The 15,566-nt window shown below is 45.8% G+C and overlaps 1 protein-coding gene across 1 annotated transcript in view; it reads left to right on the plus strand.

The window, feature by feature from the left end:
* Nucleotides 1–3,700, plus strand: part of LOC110499432 (Na(+)/H(+) exchange regulatory cofactor NHE-RF1) — a 40,135-nt gene extending 36,435 nt beyond the window's left edge. Inside the window, exons 5-6 of the mRNA XM_021576572.2 lie at nt 1,717–1,827; nt 2,302–3,700. Of these exons, the coding sequence (XP_021432247.2) occupies nt 1,717–1,827; nt 2,302–2,448 (258 nt within the window). The 3' untranslated portion in view covers nt 2,449–3,700. The remainder of the gene's footprint in view (nt 1–1,716; nt 1,828–2,301) is intronic.
* The last annotated feature ends 11,866 nt before the right edge of the window (nt 3,701–15,566 follow it).

Consider the following 15,566-nt stretch of genomic DNA (forward strand, 5'->3'; position numbering starts at 1 on the left):
TTCTCGTGGGAAAACTTTCCTCAACAATCACTCATCCTAGACCGAATGTTCCTTCTCTCGCTCTGCCGTACACATTCACATGATTCAGAGCTTGAATTGGTAAATCAGAAACCTAAATAAGTCTTTGGCTAGATAAGATGGGGGTGTGGTATTAACCACGCACTATAATCACACCTCATTGAGAGCAGACCAATCTAAAGCAGTGACACTAACGCTGTGTCCCAAAATGGCACCCTGTCCCCTTTACCCATTGGGCTCTAGTCAAAAGCAGTGCACTTAATAGATAATGGGTTGCCATATAAGATTTGTCCCTGACTGACAAAGAAGCCATGACACCCTGGGAACGAGCCTAGGGGATTGGCAGCGACGATATCGTGGCTGACCCTGTCACCATGGTAACTGTCGGATCAGAGCGGTGGACAGTGGGCCAGTGTGCTCTCTCTCTCTCTGGGATTGGGAGCCTCTGTAATTCCTGAGGCGTGCTGGAGATTATGCTAATGAGATGAGATGGCTAACTATCCGACTATCCCACTAACTCAGGGCGACAGAGCTGAGAGTAGAGAACATACACATTATAATGTCTCTGAGCAGGTGATCAAATCAAAATCAAATTTTATTAGTCACAACGGCCAAATACAACCGGTGTAGATCTTACCAACCGATATGCTTACTTACGAGCCCCTAACCATCAATGCAGTTAAAAAATAAGAATAAGACATAAAAGTAACAAGTAATTAAAGAGCAGCTGTAAAATAACAATAGCGAGACGGGGGGGGGGGGTACCGGTACAGAGTCAATGTGCGGTTGCACCGGTTAGTCGAGGTAATTGAGGTAATATGTACATGTAGGTGGAGTTATTAAAGTGACTATGCATAGATGACAACAGAGAGAGGTAGAAGCTGTTTAGAAGCCTCTTGGACCTAGACTTGGTGCTCCGGTGCCACTTGCCTTGCGATTGCATAGAGAACAGTCTGACTAGGGTGGCTGGAGTCTTTGACAATTTTTAGGGCCTTCCTCTGACACCGCCTGGTATAGAGGTCCTGGATGGCAGGAAGTTTGGCTCCAGTGATGTACTGGGCCGTTCGCACTACCCTCTGTAGTGCCTTGCGGTCGGAGGCCGAGCAGTTGCCATACCAGGCAGTGAATGCTCTCGATGGTGCAGCTGTAAAACCTTTTGAGGACCCACGACAAATCCTTTCAGTCTCCTGAGGGGGAATAGGTTTTGTCGTGCCATCTTCACAACTGTCTTGGTGTGCTTGGACAATGTTAGTTTGTTAGTGATGTGGACACCAAGGAACTTGAAACTCTCAACCTGCTCCACTACAGCCCCGTCAATGAGAATGGGTGTCAATGTTCAGCAGCAAATAAGACTGCACAGTGATCAGTGTTGGTGTGTTGTCTCAGCCAGTTAATAGAATCACACAGGTTGCTGTGAGTAGGGTACCAAGGTGAATCCCGACCCCTAGTGGCCACAGTGATTAGTGTTGTCTCAGCCAGATAATAGAATCACATAGGTTGCTGTGAGTAGGGTACCACAAGGTGAATCCCGACCCCTAGTGGCCATCACACCCACTGGTGATGGCAACGTGCTGTATGTTTCTGAGGTGTGTTTAGCTGATGTGTGTGTGTGTGATGCAGGTAATCAAGGGGGTTGTGTGTACATTTGAACAGTAAGGTGTAAGCTGTGTTTATAGTGTATTTGTGTCATCTCTACAGCTGGATGGTAAGGTAGCAGTAAAGCCTAAGGTGTCTGTCAGTGCATCGACATCCAGCACCACCTCCACTGCCTCTCTACCAACATCCGCTGCCAGCACCCCTCCACCAGAGGTGTGTGTGTGTGTGTGTGTGTGTGTGTGTGTGTGCAATGTGCAGGGTGTTTTGAAAACCCAGTATAAGTGGAAGGATAAGTCGTCACTAATCATCAAGATAAATATTCAGAAGATACAAAAGATGACTGAGTCTTATGTAAATATTCCTGTGAATTATTATAATATCAAAAAGTTTCTGCTATTCTACATGACTTTATGGCCTCGAGGGGTATTTTGAAAACCGTATCAGTCATGTAGTTTACTAATGCAATTCCACAAATTTTGTTATGAGGCTGATGGAAAATGTTGCCGTTTTAAAGCCATTTTCTTGCAATTCCTATACATTTTGCCATTGCTTATGTACATATTCTATCCCCGACCCTCAACCTTTTCTAAATTTATTGAATCGGCCTGTGTTGAATATTGGGGGTCCCCAAACTCCCCCCGTGGCCGTTTTACGTATGGAGTAACGCATAATGTTCTCTCTCTCTAGGTCCGGGTGCCTCCGGTTAAGGAGCCGAATGCGAGCCTCAGCATGTCTCTAGCCCAGGCCAAGGAGAGAGCTCACCAGAAACGCTCATCCAAGAAGGCCCCTGCCATGGACTGGAGCAAGAGGAACGAACTCTTCAGTAACCTATAAATCACCTTTCCTTCCTCCTTTCTCTCGCCCTCGCTCCTTCTTTTGCTCTCTCTCTCAAGCAGACACACAATGTACGACATGAACAGTGTTAATATTTTGTGATTTTCATGTGCTAATTGAGGGGTTTTCCACTTTATTTTTTTTCAATAAAAAAATAATTGAAATGCCACTCCTGCATAAGAAACATTGTATAGTTTCCATCTAGTAGGATGATGAAGAAATCAAAGATGATGGAATATATGGAAATAAGAAATGAATGTGTATCATGAAGGTCTGTTGAATCTTATTGTCAGTCTATCTGCAATCTGATTGGTTGCTATACTTCCTTGTAGAATCACGAGCTAGCTAATAGCAAGCTGGGAGTGATTGAGTTTTTCGGGATGAGTTAAGATGAATCAAAACCTTCTTTCCAGAGACTCATGTTTAGTACTTCTGCCTGATCACTGGGCTCAATCCGTATGGTGGAAGATCCAAGTTATTTCTTCATCTAAAGTTAGTGAATTTTCCTGCGTTTGCGGAGACTGCATTCACAGTAAACGTTGACGCAATCAGAAATGACCTTTACATTTGAACCTGGATCTTCTGCGATATGGATGAAACTCAGCCCTTAATGAATGACTAACCATCTGAATTCTTTAGCAATACAAAATAATTAATGAGGTCGACACGTCTGGTTAGCAAATATCACTGAATTTGTTCAGGAAATGTGTCATTCTAATGCTGACCACTGGTGTACTACCCTATCTTTTTGAAGATGTTGACATGTCAATTCTTAGACTGTAGAACCCATTCAGAATACATGAGATTCTCTGTTCTATATGTGACAATCATTGTTGGGTCACATTTCGGTTAAAGGGACTGAGGTATGTGGTTCTAGATGTTAACCCAAAGTAAACTGTTGTTTAACTGTAAAGTTAACCTGTCCAAACTGGTGTTCAATCACCACTATTGTAAAATCCTACGGTATTTTTATCGTTGTGATTCAACTTTTTGTCCTGCCTATGTCTCATCGTTTTAAAGAATGACGATTGTGTCTTCTAGATTTGTACATAACTCAAAATACAATTTCCGTCTTAAAGAAAGAAATCCTCAATTTGTTTGAAGACTGTTCCAGAATCTTTCTGGGTTGACGGGAGTGTTAGCCTACTGTATATGTGGCAGCTCTGGTCCAGGGCGCTACTGGCTGTGTACGGTACAAGGGCTGAGTTGTCAAATGTCTTGAGGATGACTGGTATAAATGTGGTATCAAACATGTCTTTTGTCTTTTTTAACGTGTGTGTGTGTGAGGAAAGGCATTCTCTGTGGGATCTCAAAGGAAAATGACCGCGTTTGTATAAATTCTCCTTTTTAATGTTGTAAGCAGGTGGGCGTGTATTGACCAATCAGCAAGTCAAGGGCTAGTGTTCTAGAGCAGCGTTTCCCAAGCTGGGTCCTGGGTCCTGAGGATTTTTTTGTCTTACAAAATCAACAAAAACGTGCACCCCTCGGGGTCCCCAGGACACAGTTTGGGAAACGCTGCTCTAGAACAGACCAATCAGCAAGTCCGTGATCTAAAACAATGTTCTGACGTGAGAATGTCACTTTACTGTTCCTGTAAATACATCGTACTTACTAACACTGGTTAAGGTTGTGTACAGTACAAACAGTTTGAGTAATAGTTCACCCAAATGACATAAATTAGCATTTGGAGACAGTGGTCAGGTGAACAAAACCAAAGCATGCATTGCGGTCTCACCTTTTACAGGGTCATGAAACCAATATTTAATTTGGGTGAACGAACTATAAGTACAGTATTGATGGGTATTGTACTGCATAATCTGTCTATACTGGCTGTTTAATGCTCGAGTAACTGACTGCGTCACAATTCCCAAATAGCACCCTAATCCCTATTTAGAGCACTACTCAAAAGGTGCACTAAATAGGGTACATCCCAAATGGCACCCTAATCCCTATCTGACCAAAGTAATAAGACAGTGCGTGAAACAGAAGCAGCGACACAAGAAAATATTAAGCACAAAACTGTTAAATACCACAATGCTAGAATCATGGAATGTTTTTGAGCTATAATGTAAATACATTGACATGACAGAGAAGATGCATACAAACGGTTGGATGAAATACAAGTTTGTTTTAACTCCACACGAAAAGTCAGTCGATTGTAACGGTGCATTGTCATAAAAGTTAAATACATACGGAAGCCGTTTTCTCTTCAACAAACCGTCACCGAAATGGGCTCAACTCCGCCCCCTTGTGTTTGGTTTTGGGGGTGGCACGGTGTTACCACAGAATTAAAATGGCAGTTACAGTTGCCAAGACACACCCCACAGTTTTCCAAACAAGTGGGAAAACAAAGTTGCAGATAGTAAAAAGCACAATGTCAGGGCTTACTGTAGGTTACAGTAGTACAGCTCGGTTTGTGTTTTTTACTATGTCAGGGCTTACTGTAGGTTACAGTAGTACAGCTCGGTTTGTGTTTTTTACTATGTCAGGGCTTACTGTAGGTTACAGTAGTACAGCTCGGTTTGTGTTTTTTACTATGTCAGGGCTTACTGTAGGTTACAGTAGTACAGCTCGGTTTATGTTTTTTACTATGTCAGGGCTTACTGTAGGTTACAGTAGTACAGCTCGGTTTGTGTTTTTTACTATGTCAGGGCTTACTGTAGGTTACAGTAGTACAGCTCGGTTTATGTTTTTTACTATGTCAGGGCTTACTGTAGGTTACAGTAGTACAGCTCGGTTTATGTTTTTTATTATGTCAGGGCTTACTGTAGGTTACAGTAGTACAGCTCGGTTTGTGTTTTTTACTATGTCAGGGCTTACTGTAGGTTACAGTAGTACAGCTCGGTTTGTGTTTTTTACTATGTCAGGGCTTACTGTAGGTTACAGTAGTACAGCTCGGTTTGTGTTTTTCACTATGTCAGGGCTTACTGTAGGTTACAGTAGTACAGCTCGGTTTGTGTTTTTTACTATGTCAGGGCTTACTGTAGGTTACAGTAGTACAGCTCGGTTTGTGTTTTTCACTATGTCAGGGCTTACTGTAGGTTACAGTAGTACAGCTCGGTTTGTGTTTTTCACTATGTCAGGGCTTACTGTAGGTTACAGTAGTACAGCTCGGTTTATGTTTTTTACTATGTCAGGGCTTACTGTAGGTTACAGTAGTACAGCTCGGTTTGTGTTTTTTACTATGTCAGGGCTTACTGTAGGTTACAGTAGTACAGCTCGGTTTATGTTTTTTACTATGTCAGGGCTTACTGTAGGTTACAGTAGTACAGCTCGGTTTGTGTTTTTTACTATGTCAGGGCTTACTGTAGGTTACAGTAGTACAGCTCGGTTTGTGTTTTTTACTATGTCAGGGCTTACTGTAGGTTACAGTAGTACAGCTCGGTTTGTGTTTTTCACTATGTCAGGGCTTACTGTAGGTTACAGTAGTACAGCTCGGTTTGTGTTTTTCACTATGTCAGGGCTTACTGTAGGTTACAGTAGTACAGCTCGGTTTGTGTTTTTCACTATGTCAGGGCTTACTGTAGGTTACAGTAGTACAGCTCGGTTTGTGTTTTTCACTATGTCAGGGCTTACTGTAGGTTACAGTAGTACAGCTCGGTTTATGTTTTTTACTATGTCAGGGCTTACTGTAGGTTACAGTAGTACAGCTCGGTTTGTGTTTTTTACTATGTCAGGGCTTACTGTAGGTTACAGTAGTACAGCTCGGTTTGTGTTTTTTACTATGTCAGGGCTTACTGTAGGTTACAGTAGTACAGCTCGGTTTGTGTTTTTTACTATGTCAGGGCTTACTGTAGGTTACAGTAGTACAGCTCGGTTTGTGTTTTTTACTATGTCAGGGCTTACTGTAGGTTACAGTAGTACAGCTCGGTTTGTGTTTTTTACTATGTCAGGGCTTACTGTAGGTTACAGTAGTACAGCTCGGTTTGTGTTTTTCACTATGTCAGGGCTTACTGTAGGTTACAGTAGTACAGCTCGGTTTGTGTTTTTCACTATGTCAGGGCTTACTGTAGGTTACAGTAGTACAGCTCGGTTTATGTTTTTCACTATGTCAGGGCTTACTGTAGGTTACAGTAGTACAGCTCGGTTTGTGTTTTTTACTATGTCAGGGCTTACTGTAGGTTACAGTAGTACAGCTCGGTTTGTGTTTTTTACTATGTCAGGGCTTACTGTAGGTTACAGTAGTACAGCTCGGTTTGTGTTTTTTACTATGTCAGGGCTTACTGTAGGTTACAGTAGTACAGCTCGGTTTGTGTTTTTTACTATGTCAGGGCTTACTGTAGGTTACAGTAGTACAGCTCGGTTTGTGTTTTTTACTATGTCAGGGCTTACTGTAGGTTACAGTAGTACAGCTCGGTTTGTGTTTTTTACTATGTCAGGGCTTACTGTAGGTTACAGTAGTACAGCTCGGTTTATGTTTTTTACTATGTCAGGGCTTACTGTAGGTTACAGTAGTACAGCTCGGTTTGTGTTTTTTACTATGTCAGGGCTTACTGTAGGTTACAGTAGTACAGCTCGGTTTATGTTTTTTACTATGTCAGGGCTTACTGTAGGTTACAGTAGTACAGCTCGGTTTATGTTTTTTACTATGTCAGGGCTTACTGTAGGTTACAGTAGTACAGCTCGGTTTATGTTTTTTACTATGTCAGGGCTTACTGTAGGTTACAGTAGTACAGCTCGGTTTGTGTTTTTTACTATGTCAGGGCTTACTGTAGGTTACAGTAGTACAGCTCGGTTTATGTTTTTTACTATGTCAGGGCTTACTGTAGGTTACAGTAGTACAGCTCGGTTTATGTTTTTTACTATGTCAGGGCTTACTGTAGGTTACAGTAGTACAGCTCGGTTTATGTTTTTTACTATGTCAGGGCTTACTGTAGGTTACAGTAGTACAGCTCGGTTTGTGTTTTTTACTATGTCAGGGCTTACTGTAGGTTACAGTAGTACAGCTCGGTTTATGTTTTTTACTATGTCAGGGCTTACTGTAGGTTACAGTAGTACAGCTCGGTTTATGTTTTTTACTATGTCAGGGCTTACTGTAGGTTACAGTAGTACAGCTCGGTTTGTGTTTTTTACTATGTCAGGGCTTACTGTAGGTTACAGTAGTACAGCTCGGTTTGTGTTTTTTACTATGTCAGGGCTTACTGTAGGTTACAGTAGTACAGCTCGGTTTATGTTTTTTACTATGTCAGGGCTTACTGTAGGTTACAGTAGTACAGCTCGGTTTGTGTTTTTTACTATGTCAGGGCTTACTGTAGGTTACAGTAGTACAGCTCGGTTTGTGTTTTTTACTATGTCAGGGCTTACTGTAGGTTACAGTAGTACAGCTCGGTTTGTGTTTTTTACTATGTCAGGGCTTACTGTAGGTTACAGTAGTACAGCTCGGTTTGTGTTTTTTACTATGTCAGGGCTTACTGTAGGTTACAGTAGTACAGCTCGGTTTGTGTTTTTTACTATGTCAGGGCTTACTGTAGGTTACAGTAGTACAGCTCGGTTTGTGTTTTTTACTATGTCAGGGCTTACTGTAGGTTACAGTAGTACAGCTCGGTTTGTGTTTTTTACTATGTCAGGGCTTACTGTAGGTTACAGTAGTACAGCTCGGTTTGTGTTTTTTACTATGTCAGGGCTTACTGTAGGTTACAGTAGTACAGCTCGGTTTATGTTTTTTACTATGTCAGGGCTTACTGTAGGTTACAGTAGTACAGCTCGGTTTGTGTTTTTTACTATGTCAGGGCTTACTGTAGGTTACAGTAGTACAGCTCGGTTTGTGTTTTTTACTATGTCAGGGCTTACTGTAGGTTACAGTAGTACAGCTCGGTTGTGTTTTTTACTATGTCAGGGCTTACTGTAGGTTACAGTAGTACAGCTCGGTTTATGTTTTTTACTATGTCAGGGCTTACTGTAGGTTACAGTAGTACAGCTCGGTTTGTGTTTTTTACTATGTCAGGGCTTACTGTAGGTTACAGTAGTACAGCTCGGTTTGTGTTTTTTACTATGTCAGGGCTTACTGTAGGTTACAGTAGTACAGCTCGGTTTGTGTTTTTTACTATGTCAGGGCTTACTGTAGGTTACAGTAGTACAGCTCGGTTTGTGTTTTTTACTATGTCAGGGCTTACTGTAGGTTACAGTAGTACAGCTCGGTTTATGTTTTTTACTATGTCAGGGCTTACTGTAGGTTACAGTAGTACAGCTCGGTTTGTGTTTTTTACTATGTCAGGGCTTACTGTAGGTTACAGTAGTACAGCTCGGTTTGTGTTTTTTACTATGTCAGGGCTTACTGTAGGTTACAGTAGTACAGCTCGGTTTATGTTTTTTACTATGTCAGGGCTTACTGTAGGTTACAGTAGTACAGCTCGGTTTATGTTTTTTACTATGTCAGGGCTTACTGTAGGTTACAGTAGTACAGCTCGGTTTATGTTTTTTACTATGTCAGGGCTTACTGTAGGTTACAGTAGTACAGCTCGGTTTGTGTTTTTTACTATGTCAGGGCTTACTGTAGGTTACAGTAGTACAGCTCGGTTTATGTTTTTTACTATGTCAGGGCTTACTGTAGGTTACAGTAGTACAGCTCGGTTTATGTTTTTTACTATGTCAGGGCTTACTGTAGGTTACAGTAGTACAGCTCGGTTTGTGTTTTTTACTATGTCAGGGCTTACTGTAGGTTACAGTAGTACAGCTCGGTTTAAAGCCTGATGCTATGCAGTAGATTAGAACCATCCAAGACTGTTCTACTGTAATGTATTGGTGTGAACACACAGCTGACACGTCACATACACCAACCCCTTCCACAGCTCAGCTCAGCTGACACGTCACATACACTAACCCCTTCCACAGCTCAGCTCAGCTGACACGTCACATACACCAACCCCTTCCACAGCTCAGCTGACACGTCACATACACCAACCCCTTCCACAGCTCAGCTGACACGTCACATACACTAACCCCTTCCACAGCTCAGCTGACACGTCACATACACTAACCCCTTCCACAGCACAGCTGACACGTCACATACACCAACCCCTTCCACAGCTCAGCTGACACGTCACATACACCAACCCCTTCCACAGCTCAGCTGACACGTCACATACACCAACCCCTTCCACAGCTCAGCTGACACGTCACATACACCAACCCCTTCCACAGCTCAGCTGACACGTCACATACACTAACCCCTTCCACAGCTCAGCTGACACGTCACATACACTAACCCCTTCCACAGCTCAGCTGACACGTCACATACACTAACCCCTTCCACAGCTCAGCTCAGCTGACACGTCACATACACCAACCCCTTCCACAGCTCAGCTGACACGTCACATACACCAACCCCTTCCACAGCTCAGCTGACACGTCACATACACCAACCTCTTCCACAGCTCAGCTCAGCTGACACGTCACATACACTAACCCCTTCCACAGCTCAGCTGACACGTCACATACACTAACCCCTTCCACAGCTCAGCTGACACGTCACATACACTAACCCCTTCCACAGCTCAGCTGACACGTCACATACACCAACCCCTTCCACAGCTCAGCTGACACGTCACATACACTAACCCCTTCCACAGCTCAGCTCAGCTGACACGTCACATACACCAACCCCTTCCACAGCTCAGCTGACACGTCACATACACTAACCCCTTCCACAGCTCAGCTCAGCTGACACGTCACATACACCAACCCCTTCCACAGCTCAGCTCAGCTGACACGTCACATACACCAACCCCTTCCACAGCTCAGCTCAGGTGACACGTCACATACACCAACCCCTTCCACAGCTCAGCTGACATGTCACATACACCAACCCCTTCCACAGCTCAGCTGACACGTCACATACACCAACCCCTTCCACAGCTCAGCTGACACGTCACATACACCAACCCCTTCCACAGCTCAGCTGACACGTCACATACACTAACCCCTTCCACAGCACAGCTCAGCTGACACGTCACATACACTAACCCCTTCCACAGCTCAGCTCAGCTGACACGTCACATACACCAACCCCTTCCACAGCTCAGCTGACACGTCACATACACTAACCCCTTCCACAGCACAGCTCAGCTGACACGTCACATACTGTCACCCCTTCCACAGCTCAGCTCAGCTGACACGTCACATACACTAACCCCTTCCACAGCTCAGCTCAGCTGACACGTCACATACACTAACCCCTTCCACAGCTCAGCTGACACGTCACATACACCAACCCCTTCCACAGCTCAGCTGACACGTCACATACACCAACCCCTTCCACAGCTCAGCTCAGCTGACACGTCACATACACTAACCCCTTCCACAGCTCAGCTGACACGTCACATACACTAACCCCTTCCACAGCTCAGCTGACACGTCACATACACTAACCCCTTCCACAGCTCAGCTGACACGTCACATACACTAACCCCTTCCACAGCTCAGCTGACACGTCACATACACTAACCCCTTCCACAGCTCAGCTCAGCTGACACGTCACATACTTTAACCCCTTCCACAGCTCAGCTCAGCTGACACGTCACATACACTAACCCCTTCCACAGCTCAGCTCAGCTGACACGTCACATACACCAACCCCTTCCACAGCTCAGCTCAGCTGACACGTCACATACACCAACCCCTTCCACAGCTCAGCTCAGCTGACACGTCACATACACTAACCCCTTCCACAGCTCAGCTCAGCTGACACGTCACATACACCAACCCCTTCCACAGCTCAGCTGACACGTCACATACACTAACCCCTTCCACAGCTCAGCTGACACGTCACATACACCAACCCCTTCCACAGCTCAGCTGACACGTCACATACACCAACCCCTTCCACAGCTCAGCTGACACGTCACATACACCAACCCCTTCCACAGCTCAGCTGACACGTCACATACACCAACCCCTTCCACAGCTCAGCTGACACGTCACATACACCAACCCCTTCCACAGCTCAGCTGACACGTCACATACACCAACCCCTTCCACAGCTCAGCTGACACGTCACATACACTAACCCCTTCCACAGCTCAGCTGACACGTCACATACACTAACCCCTTCCACAGCTCAGCTCAGCTGACACGTCACATACACCAACCCCTTCCACAGCTCAGCTCAGCTGACACGTCACATACACCAACCCCTTCCACAGCTCAGCTCAGCTGACACGTCACATACACCAACCCCTTCCACAGCTCAGCTCAGCTGACACGTCACATACACCAACCCCTTCCACAGCTCAGCTCAGCTGACACGTCACATACACTAACCCCTTCCACAGCTCAGCTGACACGTCACATACACCAACCCCTTCCACAGCTCAGCTCAGCTGACACGTCACATACACCAACCCCTTCCACAGCTCAGCTGACACGTCACATACACTAACCCCTTCCACAGCTCAGCTCAGCTGACACGTCACATACACCAACCCCTTCCACAGCTCAGCTCAGCTGACACGTCACATACACCAACCCCTTCCACAGCTCAGCTCAGCTGACACGTCACATACACCAACCCCTTCCACAGCTCAGCTGACACGTCACATACACCAACCCCTTCCACAGCTCAGCTGACACGTCACATACACCAACCCCTTCCACAGCTCAGCTGACACGTCACATACACCAACCCCTTCCACAGCTCAGCTGACACGTCACATACACTAACCCCTTCCACAGCACAGCTCAGCTGACACGTCACATACACTAACCCCTTCCACAGCTCAGCTCAGCTGACACGTCACATACACCAACCCCTTCCACAGCTCAGCTGACACGTCACATACACTAACCCCTTCCACAGCACAGCTCAGCTGACACGTCACATACTTTAACCCCTTCCACAGCTCAGCTCAGCTGACACGTCACATACACTAACCCCTTCCACAGCTCAGCTCAGCTGACACGTCACATACACTAACCCCTTCCACAGCTCAGCTGACACGTCACATACACCAACCCCTTCCACAGCTCAGCTCAGCTGACACGTCACATACACTAACCCCTTCCACAGCTCAGCTGACACGTCACATACACTAACCCCTTCCACAGCTCAGCTGACACGTCACATACACTAACCCCTTCCACAGCTCAGCTGACACGTCACATACACTAACCCCTTCCACAGCTCAGCTGACACTTCACATACACTAACCCCTTCCACAGCTCAGCTCAGCTGACACGTCACATACTTTAACCCCTTCCACAGCTCAGCTCAGCTGACACGTCACATACACTAACCCCTTCCACAGCTCAGCTCAGCTGACACGTCACATACACCAACCCCTTCCACAGCTCAGCTCAGCTGACACGTCACATACACCAACCCCTTCCACAGCTCAGCTCAGCTGACACGTCACATACACCAACCCCTTCCACAGCTCAGCTGACACGTCACATACACTAACCCCTTCCACAGCTCAGCTGACACGTCACATACACCAACCCCTTCCACAGCTCAGCTGACACGTCACATACACCAACCCCTTCCACAGCTCAGCTGACACGTCACATACACCAACCCCTTCCACAGCTCAGCTGACACGTCACATACACCAACCCCTTCCACAGCTCAGCTGACACGTCACATACACCAACCCCTTCCACAGCTCAGCTGACACGTCACATACACCAACCCCTTCCACAGCTCAGCTGACACGTCACATACACTAACCCCTTCCACAGCTCAGCTGACACGTCACATACACTAACCCCTTCCACAGCTCAGCTCAGCTGACACGTCACATACACCAACCCCTTCCACAGCTCAGCTCAGCTGACACGTCACATACACCAACCCCTTCCACAGCTCAGCTCAGCTGACACGTCACATACACCAACCCCTTCCACAGCTCAGCTCAGCTGACACGTCACATACACCAACCCCTTCCACAGCTCAGCTCAGCTGACACGTCACATACACTAACCCCTTCCACAGCTCAGCTGACACGTCACATACACTAACCCCTTCCACAGCTCAGCTGACACGTCACATACACCAACCCCTTCCACAGCTCAGCTGACACGTCACATACACCAACCCCTTCCACAGCTCAGCTCAGCTGACACGTCACATACACCAACCCCTTCCACAGCTCAGCTGACACGTCACATACACCAACCCCTTCCACAGCTCAGCTGACACGTCACATACACTAACCCCTTCCACAGCTCAGCTGACACGTCACATACACTAACCCCTTCCACAGCTCAGCTGACACGTCACATACACCAACCCCTTCCACAGCTCAGCTCAGCTGACACGTCACATACACCAACCCCTTCCACAGCTCAGCTGACACGTCACATACACTAACCCCTTCCACAGCTCAGCTGACACGTCACATACACTAACCCCTTCCACAGCTCAGCTGACACGTCACATACACCAACCCCTTCCACAGCTCAGCTGACACGTCACATACACCAACCCCTTCCACAGCTCAGCTGACACGTCACATACACCAACCCCTTCCACAGCTCAGCTGACACGTCACATACACCAACCCCTTCCACAGCTCAGCTGACACGTCACATACACCAACCCCTTCCACAGCTCAGCTGGGCCTGAAGACTTGCACTTTCATTTGACAATAGTGCTTTACAAACACATTTTGTTTTGAACTCTTTGGAGGGAAAACACTGGATTTCCACTTTGGTCAAACATACATGGAATTTAATTTAATACATATTTTAGATACATTTTAAATGTTTTCACACCTCACAAACAATCAAGAATAAACTACACTGAACAAAAATATAAACGCAACATGTGTTGGTCCCTGTTTCATGAGCTGAAATGAAACATCTCAGAAATGTTCCATATGCACAAAAAGTTAATGAGCATTTCTCCTTTGTCAAGACAATCCCTCCGCCTGGACAGGCATATCAAGAAGCTGCTTAAACGGCACGATCATTACACTTGTGCACCTTGTGCTGGGGGCTATAAAAGGCCGCTCTAAAAGGTGCAGTTCTGTGACAACACAATGCCATAGATGTGTGAATTTTGAAGAAGCATGCAATTGGCATGTTGACCACAGGAATATCCACCAGAGCTGCTGCCAGATAATTTATTTCTCTACCTTAAGCTGCCTCTTGTCATTTTAGAGAATTTAGCAGTACGTCCAACCGACCTCATAACCGCAGCCCAGGACCTCCACATCCGGCTTCTTCACCTGCGGGATCTTCTGTGACCAGCCACCTGGACAGCCGATGAAACTGAGGATTATAAAGCCCTTTTGTGGGGGAAAACTCATTCTGATTGGCGCACCCCTGCCCAGTCATATGAAATCCATAGATTAGGGCCTAATGAATATCTTTCAATTGACTGATTTCCCTATATGAACTGTAAGCATTTCACGTTAAGGTCTACACCTGTTGAATTCTCAGTAAAATCGGTGAAATTGTTGCAGACAAGCTGTATCTACTTAGAGTTTTCAGCTGTATTTTTCGTACATACCACAGACCGATGTTGGCACTTAAAACCGCACTCAATGAGGGGTATTCCGCCATAAGCAAACAGGAAAACGCTTATCCAGAGGCGGCACTCCTAGTGGCCGGGGACTTTAATGCAGGGAAACTTAAAATCAGTTTTACATAATTTCTATCAGCATGTTAAACGTGCAACCAGAGGGGGAAAAAAATTCTAGACCACCTTTACTCCACACACAGAGATGAGTACAAAGCTCGCCCTCCACTTGGTAAATCCGATCATAACTCAAAACAGGTCAACATTCACAAGGCCGCAGGTCCAGACGGATTACCAAGACTTGTACTCCGAGCTTGCGCTGACCAACTGGTAACCTGCCTAACTGACTACAGACCCGTAGCACTCATGTCTGTAGCCATGAAAGGCTTTGAAAGGCTGGTTATGGCTCACATCAACACCATTATCCCAGAAACCCTAGACCCACTCCAATTTGCATACCGCACCAACAGATCCACAGATGATGCAATCTCTATTGGCACTCCACAGTGCACTTTCACCCCTGGACAAAAGCAATGACTACACGGCCAGGCACAACTCCAACACCATCATTAAGTTCGCTGATGACAACATTGGTAGGTCTGATCATTGACAACGATGAGACAGTCTATAGGGAGGTTAGACACCTGACCGTGTGGTGCAA

Source organism: Oncorhynchus mykiss, chromosome 20 (genome assembly GCF_013265735.2).
Source record: "Oncorhynchus mykiss isolate Arlee chromosome 20, USDA_OmykA_1.1, whole genome shotgun sequence".
Lineage (NCBI taxonomy): Eukaryota > Metazoa > Chordata > Actinopteri > Salmoniformes > Salmonidae > Oncorhynchus > Oncorhynchus mykiss.